Consider the following 13,179-nt stretch of genomic DNA (forward strand, 5'->3'; position numbering starts at 1 on the left):
GCAGAGTGCGAAAACATCTGCCCCAAACTAAGAACAAAGTATAAGATAAGGAGCAACCGTATAAACATTCAGTACCCAGTATCAGAGAGGTAGCCATGTTAATCCGTATCTTCAAAAACAACAAGTCGTCCTGTGTCACCTTACAGACTAACATATTTTGGAGCATAAGCTTTCGTGGGCAAAGACCCACTTCATCAGATGCATGAGTGATGCATTCAGTATGCAGTTTGTAATTAAGGACCAAAAACATCATTGATGGAAGACAACTGTCAGAATGGCAAATCAGTAATTAATAAATCCCAGTTGACACAGAAAAATCCAGACTTACACAAGAAACAACTATTGTAAAGAAAAATGAAAGCCAGGATACTTGGGGTCTGTTCTGCTCCAACAATGGATCATCAGACAGACCTGATGGAGACCCAGTTCCCACTCTTATTTGAGCTAGTTGGCCACTTGGCTGATTCAAACAATACGGACTGGTAGCTATAACACCAGCTGCAGAACCATTTTGTGTGTGTGTGCGTATCTAATCTAGAAGCTAAAGGAACAAAAATTACACGGTGTGCATTCTGTTCTCTCATGCACTTCTCTTGAAGCCCTCTTGCATCTCTCAACAATGAAAATTTATGAAACCGTTCCTATAAACATAACGTATTTGGTCAGTTAAATCTAGCAGCTAACAATGTAGTTATTTAATGATACAAAGTAGTAAGTATGTCTAACAAATCGATCCTCCCTTCTTAAGTCATGATCCAAAGTACCATACTGATTTGCCACAGACTATATTCGCTACTGTTCCACCACTTCTGAACTACCGTTAAGTTAGTGGCAATAGCAGTAGGAATTTTTTAAACATACAACTATCAAAGAACATACAAATAGACAGAACTATCTTAGAGCCAAATGGCTGGCAATTAAGACAACTTCTCTGATGCAACAAAAAAAGAATTAGAGTTGGGTTGTGTGTGTGCATGTATATATATAATCCTCTTTCTTTAAAGCCTCATGAATGTTACCAAGAAAGTTCTTACAAATTCCACAAGGTTTGAGATTACTCTTGATACCATGTATCATTTAACTTAAAGTAACCTGAGGAAGGGAAACTATCGCGAATACTTACACTTTAGAGAAAGGTTCCTTAGTATTAAAAAGAGTTAAATGAAATTATTTTGATTCATGTAGCAGGAAAACTGCAGCTAGTACCACTATAATATAAAAAAAAATTTAACAGCAAACTTGTATTATTTCTTCATTGGCAGATAATTTACTTATAGTAATAATATTATGAAGATAAATTCAAATGTACTGAACCAGATTCTTTTCCTTGGTCCAGACACTGTGGCGCTCTGGTGGTATAAAAGGACCCAAAGCATTGCTCCATTGTGGGAGAGTCATAAGCTGGCTTTAGAGTGGTCACAGCCAATACCAATGCCACTCCCATTGCAACCCTCAGCATAAGGGCATTCAAATCTGAAGGAAGTAGAGGTGTAGCCCAAATGTTACTATACCGTATCTATTCTCGGCTGATATATTGGACCTCAAGGCCTAAGTACACCAGTCCCAGGAAAGAATACGGACAGAAGTATCAGGGTGCTGCCACTATCTTCATTTTAAGCTATCCTGCCTCAGCTGTGCCCACCACTTATTGAGTGTAGATGACAATTTATCCCATTGTGCATTTAGGTTTAAGAATGCTGGGCATTATAGCATACTCATGGAAAAAACACACATAGAACATCACCTACATGTGATTCTAGTTAAGTATTTCAGATATAATTTACAGTATTATATATAAGGCAAAAGAAGAAGCTACAGATGCACAAAAAGTAGTGCCAATAGGAACAGAGCCTCAAATTGTGGAAATTGTCACATGACAAGTCACAGCACCTGAAGAGCCTTTGTATGTGTCTTTGAAATAACATAGAGCCAGTTAGTAATCATCAATTAAATTCAAAGGAGAAAATCTCCCAGGACCAAGCCAACAAAAACTGTGACATACTCACTTCAATCTCGGACAGTTTAGACCAAGTGCCGTGAGAGAAGCATCTGTGAGGTTGCTACAACCAGAAACACATAGTGACTGAAGTCTGTGGCATCCTCTACAAATTTTTACAATGCCTTCATCTGAAATTTGCTGCAACAAATAAAAAAGGTTGAAGTAATCTGCCTTGGAATAAAAATTGAGCCATGCAGCATGACATCAGATCAACAGTGTGTAACCATGATAACTTGTCTGTTTTCATCTACAAAATGTCAGCAGGAAATCACATCAGCTGATAACTCTGATTCTTTGAGACAACCACAAACAGGATTCTTGCTCACCCACATCTTTTTTGTATATTTTAGATTCTGTTCAAAGTCAGTGTGTAGCTGGGTCTTCTCTCATCCATGGCACGCTTTTCATCTGGTAAATATATTTTCATTTACAATCACATACAGTTCATATTTTTAGGGGAGCTCTTCCTTTCCACAAAGGTAGGACTTAAATAATAAATGTCTAGAGTGAATTGAGACACAACCAGTTAGAATGAAAGATGAGGGAAGGGTTCACGCCCAATGCTTCAGGCTGCCAAAAGTGAAGAGCAATTACCATCTGTCTTGCACTAGGGACACAAGACCCAAAAGGGGGAATCCTACTGTATGGCATCTTCAAAGAAACAGAATTACAGGTCAGCAAATATTCCTTATCACTGTTTAACAGATGTATGTTGAAATACAGAGATTTGCCCAAAGTTACCCAGGAAGCCTGCAAGCAGATCCAGGAAAAGAGCCCAGACTTCACATTGCTTTTAAGTTAAACTTACATTGTATTGTTCCGATTTAGCCACTCTGATAAGGCAAAACTAACTTATGTTCTGATATGCCTGCTCTTGAATTTGCATATCATTTTCTGACAGAGGCATAACTGAAAACAGCTCCTCAGCATTAGTTGCACACATGGTATAAATAGTCCTCCATGACACAATATAGGATAATAATATTTAGAAACAAGGTGAATTATATAGGTTGGTGTGGATGCTCCTTTCTGTAAGAAGTGTTTTTAGTACAGGTAAACATCTGTGGTCCAGCATGATTGTAGTTAGCTGCATGTCCACTTATCACAGGTGTAGCCAAATTTCCTGTGGTCCCATCAAGTTTACCAGTCCTGGCTCTCAGTGTTCTGTGCAGTTATTTAGCTGTAATTTGCCCCCAAATGTTGCCTAAGAGCTCAGTAAGCAGTGGAAGTGTTGGCAATGCTGCTAAACAATACTGACCTACTGTGGTTTGGCAAATTCTCTGGTTCAGCACTGGTTAGGTCCCAAGGGTGCTGGACTACAGAGGTTCAACATACACTTTGGTAACTTAACATCTCCCAATAAATTATGCTGTATGTTAGTACAAACTCATTTCTCTCTTGGCTGTCATTCCCATGTGATGAAAACAGTGATTTCTGATGCCTTTTGAGATGCCTCTGATTATTACTTTTTTTGAGCCAATCATCTAGATATATTATTTTATGACCTTATTTCTGAGGTTGACCACTACCACAAACATTACTTTTGGAAAAATGCTTATCTCTCAACCCTCCAAAACATCCCATACCAAACCCCCCCAACATAGTCTTGGAACTAAGATCAGCACAGCCTAGAAAGATACGTACTGGTAATATAATATATTTTCCCAAGTGAAAACACAAAATAGCTTTCATGACTCTACAATATTTAGGTTAAAAAAAATGGTAAACCTTGTAGCTACATCTGACATAAATCCTCCTGGATCCAGAGATAGGGGAATAGATTTTATCTCAATTTTAATTTGACAGATGTACTGAACCATTTTAGACCTAATATTAGTTCTGTACCTTCTAGTGTTGTAGTAAGAGTGTATATCTTAAATTCTTGCCTGAATGGCTTCCGATTTACTTGAAGACAATTATCTAGAATTTCTCTTGTTTTTGTCTTTCAGGATATTATTGTGACAATAGTAAGCAGATGAATCAACTTGATTCAGTGCTCACTGGAGAAGGACAGAACTCTAAATTAATTTGTAAATCAAACATCCCATAAATTATTGAAGATTTCACTGCACCTAGATTCTTTTCACAAAAGAGTATAATTAAATTCACAGTTCACATAAAGATGTTTGCAAGCCACAGACTGTATAAATTCTGAATGCAATAACTTTTGAACAGGAGGCTTTAGTTTACTACCATGTCAGTGCCAGGCTAACTTCTAAGAACCACCAAAATGAACTTGCGGATCTTACTAGAGATAGATCGCATAAGCAAGAGGCTGCACCTGTAACCTCTGAGAACATGCTTCATAACAATAAGCTATTCGGTCAGATTCTTCAACACGGTACAAAACTACCAGTCCAGTATGGCCCCAAAACTCACAACCAGCTTAAGGAGAATTACTCCACTCAAAGTAATTTTCAAGTGACACAAACAACATGGGCACTCTTATACAACTCTTACTCATCAATACTAATGCAGCAGAGAAGATGTGCAGGCATAGAATATTGCCGCACTTAAGTGTGTCTTCAGCAACACTCTGGGAATCCCTGTGGCTGTTGTAACCTGGTGTAAATTAGCACAGACTTCAAGCTAGTTGCTAGTCTAACAGTTGCAATAGTAACAGGACCAGGTTAGGCCTTCAAACTGATGTTCTATGTAGATGAGTCACATCCCCATATCTTACCCAATGTTTTGTGAAGCTTCTCAATTTCTTTAATCGCAATATTTATCTACAGAGTTTTACAAACTTCATGGATATATTATGCTACTTGAACAAAAGATAATTTATTTTATTTAATGTATGCAGCTTAGAAACTATTCTGTGAAGCTTCTAAACACTTGTGCGGACTGTGTATCCCTCCAATCAAACTTAGTTTTATGGATATTTATTCTGATTTTGAATACAAAGCTTTCAAAAATTCTTTGAAGCATACCACTTGCATTAGAAAGGTTATCCCAACTCTTCAAGCTGCAGTTGCCGAATCCACATATTCTGCAGAACTCCAGAAGTTCAAATATTCAAATTAGTCACCCAATCTTTTTAAAAAAAGTGCTAAGTATTAAATCTAGGAGAGGACAAAAAAAATCAGTTATGCAGTTCCCTTTTTTGAAGCCAAATTGCCAAAGAATATTGAATTATTTTTCAGTTTGAATTCAGATCCCAAACAGGTGGATGAAGTAGTGGTGATATCACAACAGTTTATACACATTGTTCAGCAGCTGAGCAATTGAGAGGGACAGAATGTTAGTCAGACTTCTTGGGCTTTGTCTGTAGTAACATCTACTTATGCAACTAGCATTTTAGGTGCAGAACGACTCATTAGAAGTTTCTATACCCTTGTCCCTTCACTTAAGATTTCACAATAAACATCCATGAGATCTTCCAGAAGTCCTCCAGCAAAATCAGACCCCTAAGGTTACAAATCAAACAAAATACCAACTTGGGGGAAAAAAAATCAGCCCTTCTTCATCTCGCAATTAAAAAGGGTAGAAGCTCTATCCCTACCCTACACGTTTAAATGAAAATAAGCATGAAAAACTTCAAGATGAGATTCTTTGTTATTTAAGAAAATTAGAGACTGAAAGAAATAAGGACTGTAATGGAAATTGTCTCACCATCGCACTCTAGAGTCTTGTCATTGAAGGCACAAGCTCTGCATTCACAATGTTTTTAACTACCGCAAGACCTCTAATATAGCTTATAATGTTTGCATTGCTCTAAGGTATTCAAGACTTTAGCATCCAATAAGCCATAATTTTCCATTGAACCTTAATAGATATGGTCCTGTGGTACTGTACTCATTGAGGACTAACGAATAAAACAGATTTCCAGGCCTCAGACAAAGTAATTTTTATTATATGCTCTTGTCATAAACAGCAGAAAAGTTCTCTCTGTTCTCTCTCTCCTTTTTTTTTTTTTAAAACTTGTCTTCTTCTCTGTAAGTAACCATTAGAAATTTCAGGCCAAAAGGAGATTTTTTCCCCACTTTACAGAGTTAGATTGAAGTTTAAAAAAAAAAAAAAAAAAAAAAAAAAAAAAAATCAGGCTTACCAAATGATACCATAAAACAAATGTATTTTTCGTGCAGTATGAGATGCACTAAATTAAATGAACAGCAGCAATTTCCATTCATAGGTAGATGTAAAAATAAATCCGGTCAGATTACATTAAACTCTTTCATATCCAACATTCTATCATCTGTAACTGTCAAAAAACTGGCATTTTAATGCTAAGTAAATCTTAGGTGCATTTTCCATGAGAGTGAAAGTAAATACAGACAGCAAATACAGTGTAAGTTTACTATACTACTGTTGTTGGTAAGTAAAGGACACTGCATACATTTTTCTTTGTTTCTTAATATGTAATCTTGATTTTCTTTAGCATTATGCCTTCCTAGGCACACCTCTCTATTAACCAGAATATTTGAATATCTGGCAACTTCCTTGTCCTGGTGCTGCCAGATATGAAACAATTTTACTGTACGTTGAGAATGTATGCCTTTCTCTCTTACTATCAAGGCTTGTCCTGGCATAATCTAGTACATGTAATGCTACTAGAAATTTAATTTTTAAAAAATATGCAGCACAAAAGAATGTGCCTGGCATCTCATTACAATTAAAAATAGACCACGGACAGTCTCTGGGGCTGAAGGGCCTAGCACAGTGGTCTGCAATCTGCAGCTCCAGAGCCAGAGGTGGCTCTTACAGGACTTTTGTGGCTCCCAATCTCATAATTGAAGTAAAAACCAAACAAACCCTCTTGATTATTTGCAATGAATGTCTAACTGCCCACAAATGAACTCCTCATATCTAAACAGCAAAAGGGAAAGGATCTCAAAATGGTGGATCCCTAGCATCCGAGAGAGAGAGAGAGAGAGAGAGAGTGTGTGTGTGTTCAGGAGTAAAAGTCAGGAAGATTGTGGTACAAACACACACAAAGTGTGAGTAAACAGAATGTGTAAAAAGCTTGTGAATGTCCTGCAGTAAACATGTATCACATTACAAGTATGTCTGCACTGTCCTTAAAACAGAGATTACAAGTAGTATGGTTTGAGGTTATTTATTAAGGACCATCTCATATTCACATGCATTGCAGCTCTTGAATTACCGAGTTTTTTACTGAATTGGAAAAAATGGCTCTTCTTATTACTTTGGTTGCTGACCCCTGGCCTAGGAGAATAGGAATAACACAAGTAAGACAATATGGTTATTTTGGTTGTACACAGTCCAGGATAGTTGAATAATTCCAGTTACTAGTTCAAAGCTAAAGCTATCTACAATTAAAAATAAAAGAAGAGCAAAGAGTCCAAAGTTGTAGAATTACTCAGCTGATTTATGGCCTCCAAGCAGCACTGGCCATGTTCCACTCAGGTATTTTATCTACATGATGATTTAAGTATTCTGCTTGTAGAAATAGGCTGTCCCAATAATTCAAAAGCATAATACTTGAATTCATCCATGTCTGAAAATGCTTTGAGAGGCTTAGATAAAAGGTATTATAAAAGTAGAAGGTACTCTTTCAAAGCTTAAAATACATACTGTGCATGACTGCAAGTTCAGGATTACAAGATCACGACAGTGATTTTGAATGTGTTTCAACGCTTCGTCTTCCAGCTACGTTAATGAACAAAAAATAGATTAGCAAGGAAGGAATTAAAAGCAGTGCAATAAATAAAGACTATCACAAAAACGTCATATACTTTCAGGGAGGTTTTCAAAATACAAAATGTACTCCCTAAAGAATCATCTTGACATCCTTATAATTATGTACCTGTGTGCAACCTCTAAGAAACAGTGCTTTTAGTCCAGTGCACCCTTTCACCAGTGCTTCAATACCATCCTTTGTAATCTGGTCACACCAAGAAAGATTCAAATGCTCCAGATTTCTGCAGCCCTCACTGGGAGAATTAAAAAAATTCATAAAGTCAAATCCAACCTTAGAACAGTGGAAAAACCTAAATGAAACATGCTGTTACAAATTTGTGATGAATAAGTGTGTGAGGGTTCCACAGAAAAGCTAAGGGAAAAGACCACACACAAACACCATACATTACATCAGGGTGTGGAACCTTTTTTGGGCTGGGAACCAATGACTCACAGAAAAATCAGTCAGTGGCTACATCCAAGTGAGAGAGAGGAAAGAAAAAAAAAAAAACAAAACCCTCAACCCCCTCACAGATGTGGCCCCCAACTGATAAGCAGAAAAAAAGAGAAAGACCCACCGCATTCTTACAACTCGCCAGTGTTTGCCTTGCAATCTGGCCCTGTGAAGTGAGGCGCCAAGGCTTAGGGCTTCTCCAGGCCAGATTAAATTGTCCCGGGTGCCTAGGACTAGATTTTGTGGGCTCCCCTTAGGCCTTGGGGTGTGGCCAAAAGTGAGAGGTTCAGTGTCTGAAAGGGGACTGCTCATGATTTGGCTGGGAATGAGGTACATGGTCTGGCTGGGTGGTAGGGTGCAAGAGCGGGCTGTGGGTGGCGGTGTAGATCCGGAGAGGAGGTAGGGTGGAGGAGCAGATTGGGGGTGCAGGACTGGGCTGTGGTGGAGGTACTCCGAGTAGAAAGGCAGTACAGGAGCAGGGTGGGGAAAGGGAGGCAGGGGTCTGGGACAGAGGGGCCAGGGGAGGTGACAACTACCATGCACAGCTCCCAGAAGGGGTACAGGAGGCTCCATGCCACCATGTGTGGGCATACACAACCCCATGTCCCTGCCATTGGCTGGGATTCCTGGCCAATGGGAGCAACTGGGTGGCTTATAAGAAGCACAGGTAACAGCTTCCCTGCATTGCCATTCCCAGTGCAGAGCCACTCCCTCTGCCCCCCCCACCAGGCAGGGTCCACAGTCTGGATGCCAACCACAGCTTGCCTTCTTCTGGCCCACAGGCTGTAGAGTCCCCACCCCTGCATTCCACCCTCACAAATGCTAGATATAGTGCAAATATGAGGCTGATGCACAGAACTAAGACTAAAAACTAACTGAGAAACTTGTGATTTCAGTAAATGATCTTCAAAATATTCCTTTATGATGAGCAATAAACATTCTTACCTTAAACCTTTCAAAGAGCTGTTTGTAATAGATACACAGGATGTCAGATCCAGATGTTTCAGCTTGGAACAGAATTTGCTGAGACTATAACACGTGCTGCAAAACAGCAGACACTAAAAAATATCTTTATCCACTTCTTTTTCAAATTTCACTGTCACATGGGAAAAAAAAACCTTTCACTTACCTGTCAGTAACTTTTGTACATCCATTTAGATTTAAATGTTCAATGTTTCTACAGTTCTGTGCAAACGTCCTAAAACAGCAATAAAGAGTTAGGTCAATGAAATTGTATAGCGAGCAAGTTGTAATTCACCACTAGAGTGCACTCTTCCCCACAGCCTCTGCATCTAACATACAGAAAGAACCAACAACCTTTAAATGTGAGCCACAAAGTAGAGTTCAGACACAATTGTTACAGGGGCTGCTTCTTTCTTTTGCCAAGGTTCTTTTGTAATTTTCTACTTCTGTTATTTGTGAAACCAATGTACTGCCCATAATTTCCCCTCAAAATCTATTTTAGGGAGAAATCTACTTATGTTATCTACTCAGCCTGTCATGCTTTACACTTATTAATTCAAAACATTAACAGGAATAGAAGAGACCATAAATAATAACCACATTTAGATATTTGACTCTAGTTAAGCTGCTGGGCAGAGGATCATAGATATACACACACTACAGCCTTTTCTCACCAGTTCCCACCAATGACAGCCACGGTGGAAGCACCAGTATAAGCCACCAGAATGTATACCATATCATATAATGATCTGTCACTTTCTGTTTGCATCATTTACTTGTATGAGCTCACGAATATTCTGTGTATTTGTTTAACTAGTTTATCTGAATGACCTCCTTTCAGGCTCTGCCTATAAGATGAATCACTAATGAACAGTTATAAATGTCGGCACTGTTAGGCCGTTTCTGCACAGGTCACTTTCTTCAAAAGTGGCATACTAATGCATAGCCCGAAATATGCTAATGAGATGCAGATGCAAATTCCCCGCTCCTCATTAACATATGGTCATGTGATTTGGAGTCCGGAAGACCATTTTTCTGGACTCCAAAATGCCATTTAGAAGCGCAGCCCCCATGGGGTCTTCCAAAAGGAAGTCCTTCTTCCGGAAGCCCTTTCTTCCCAAAGGAAGTCCTTCTTCTGGAGGCCCCTTCTTCCCAAAAACTTTTGGGAAGAAGGGGCCTCCTGAAGAAGCACATCCTTCTGGAAGACCGCCAAGGGGCCATGCTTCTAACTGATGTTTTGGAGTCCGGAAGAATGGTCTTCCAGACCCCAAATCACGTGACCTTATGCTAATGAGGCATGGGGCATTTGCATCTGTGCCTCATTAGCATATTTCAGGCCATACATTAGCATGCCACTTTCGAAGAAAGTAGCCTGTGCAGAAACGGCCTTAGTGTTTATAACAGGGAAGAGGTGGGAACAAAGAACTGATTGATTCAATAAATCCCAACATTTGAAAAAACACTAAACCAGTCTCCGGGATTTGAAGAGACTCAAAGGTTGTTTAAGTGCCCTCAAATGATATTATGGCCCATCTCACTTCTCAGCTATGGGCCTCAATGCTCATCTAAAGGGAAGCACACTAAAGGTGTCAAAAGACACACGGCAGATAACTGACATAAGTTGTTCCAGAAGGACAAGATCATCTGACCAGAAAAAAATAAGGAAAAAATAAGCTTTCCTTTTGAGGATATACATTTATTATACATTTATTAGTTTTTAGAAGAATTGTGAAGGTTAAAGCCTTCCAGATACCTTCACAAAGAACATTAGTGTTAACCGGGTTTAACTGTTTTTGACTTTTGTTTTTACTCTCTGGAAAAAAAAGCTTACCTTTTATAAAAGATGGCTTTTTTCCTTAAATGATGTTGCTTTGTTCCTACATAAACTTTGTTGTAAGTTTTATATGTTTATTGGTTCCAGAATAATTTTTCATTATAAATGGAAAATTTTTGATTGAGTCCAGCATTAACTTTTTTTTTTTTTACAAAACAGGATATGTTCCATTTGAAACAGAAAATTGTCATTTCTTGCTTTTTCCCTCTCTCCTTCTTTATACAGGAATTCTGTTACCAGTATGGATTTTTCATTTTGAAAAAGAATGTATCGTTTCTTGCCAACTTTTTTTTATGTTGAAAGGAAAATTTGGTTGGGTCTATATATGACTTAGACATTTAAAACAACAAGGCATCGATTGAGAAAACATGCTTTTATCTTATAAGATCAGTCATGAAAAAGAAAAACATAACTCATTCACCATAAATTTGTTGAACGTTTACACACAATTTTTGTTGCCAGGTGCAAATATCTAGTCTGTAAAAATATATTCCACTGTCAAGCATTTAAAATACTCAAAATCAGCAATAGCGGGAAAAATGGTCTCTCCCACGTCTCATTACTTAATTCACTTCAAGAAAACATTAACTATTCTCTGCCCAAACTGGAATTCACATTATGCGATTACATTAAGGCCTGGTCTACAACACAAGGACACAATTCTAGCTACGCCATTAGCATAACCAGAACTGACGTACCAGAATCAACTTTCTGCCCTTTTGTACATTGGGACTCTTCAGGCTCGAGCCGACGTCCCTTACTCTACACGGTAGCATGGAGTACCAGGGTCGATGGCCAAGCCCAAAGAGATCTTCACAGATGCGGCAAAATCAAAATCCAGAGGATTGACTAAGGCACATTGACATACCCTTGACCATTCAGACTTGGAAGTCTAAATCAAGTTGTGAATCAATTACTTACTTCAAAGCGGAGTCTCCAACACCAAGACATCCTCTCAAACTAAGCTGTCTCAGGAACCCACCACACCTTTTGGAAATATTTTCCACCACACGACCCTTAAACCAAATAAAAAGAAAGTCTTAATAAATGTTATTCTGACACACCTAATATTCTAAACAAATATGAAATCTCAGTTTTGAGTCCCCAGCCCTGCCATCATGCTCCAGAAAGATATTTCTAAAGCACTTGCTCACTGGAGAACTCTACCAATTCCAACTGAATGAACGGCCAAACTCCTGCTCACATCAATGGTTTTGGACTGACCCTTTTTTTGGCAATCTAGTGAAATGAACTACTGTTTGCTTCAGCAAAACATACTGGCAATATATTGTTGAAACAAAGTTTCTGAAACATATGCTTGTACACGTAGGTCCCAATCCTGCAAACACTAAGGAGCATTAGTTATCCCACAGTTAGTACATATTTAAGACTGTCTACATGACAGCAGCTACAGTGTTGCAGCTGTGCTCCTGCAGTGCAACAGGATAGACATTTCCTGCAATGGGATTCAAACACTGCTGCTAATCCACCGATCCAAGTGGCAATAATAGCTGGGTTGATGAAAGAAGCCTTCTACTGACCTAGCCACATCTATTCCAGGCCTTAAGTTGACTTCACTATGGGACTCAGGGTTGTGAACTATTCACACTGTTTTACCAAATCTGATTCTTTAAAACCTCACAGATACACTTACTTTATATACCATTCTGCATGTCTACACTTATAGGCATTTACTTCAGGACACTATTCATGTCTCTCAATTGAATGGTATGATTCATTATGCAGACTCAATATAGTTATTACCCAGGTTTTGTTTTATAAAAAAAAAAAAAAGGAGGTGCCAGTATTCACCCACCAGCCAGAGCGGGGGGGAACGCTGCATCCCTGTGGCTAGGAGCCGGATGGGGCATGGATCCCTGGCTGGGGAGCTCTGAAAAATGGTGCACCGTACCGACATGTACTGGCAGAAAAAAAAGCACTGGTATTACTGTTAAAAAAATGTTAAAGAATTACTCTTAAAAATAATCATGGTATAATACTCCTCTGTTCCGCTTAGGGCTGTGGGGGTGAGGGGGTTGCTGAACAGTTCCAAAGGGGAATAATTTTAAGTGACTAATTAAAACTTTAAACAGACATTAGAAGCCAAAATAAGTTATGAAACTGATCATTTTATTCATCCAACAAATGTATATTTAAGTGTACAAGGAAAGCAAACATTTTTAAAAACAGAGCATTTTAAAATTACAGAAGATCAAATACACAAAGGTTTTATATTCCTTCTCTATTCTGAAATGAACTAATATGAAAATGGTAAACTCAGAGAAC

At 38.6% G+C, this 13,179-nt stretch overlaps 1 protein-coding gene across 1 annotated transcript in view; it reads right to left on the reverse strand.

The window, feature by feature from the left end:
* FBXL2 (F-box and leucine rich repeat protein 2) overlaps window positions 1–13,179 on the reverse strand; it is a 65,481-nt gene that overhangs the window by 17,394 nt on the left and 34,908 nt on the right. Inside the window, exons 5-10 of the mRNA XM_074988208.1 lie at window positions 11,815–11,909; window positions 9,226–9,294; window positions 9,042–9,137; window positions 7,770–7,896; window positions 7,538–7,612; window positions 2,007–2,137 (exon numbers count right to left, since the gene is read on the reverse strand). Of these exons, the coding sequence (XP_074844309.1) occupies window positions 2,007–2,137; window positions 7,538–7,612; window positions 7,770–7,896; window positions 9,042–9,137; window positions 9,226–9,294; window positions 11,815–11,909 (593 nt within the window). The remainder of the gene's footprint in view (window positions 1–2,006; window positions 2,138–7,537; window positions 7,613–7,769; window positions 7,897–9,041; window positions 9,138–9,225; window positions 9,295–11,814; window positions 11,910–13,179) is intronic.

This window comes from Carettochelys insculpta, chromosome 2 (genome assembly GCF_033958435.1).
Source record: "Carettochelys insculpta isolate YL-2023 chromosome 2, ASM3395843v1, whole genome shotgun sequence".
Lineage (NCBI taxonomy): Eukaryota > Metazoa > Chordata > Testudines > Carettochelyidae > Carettochelys > Carettochelys insculpta.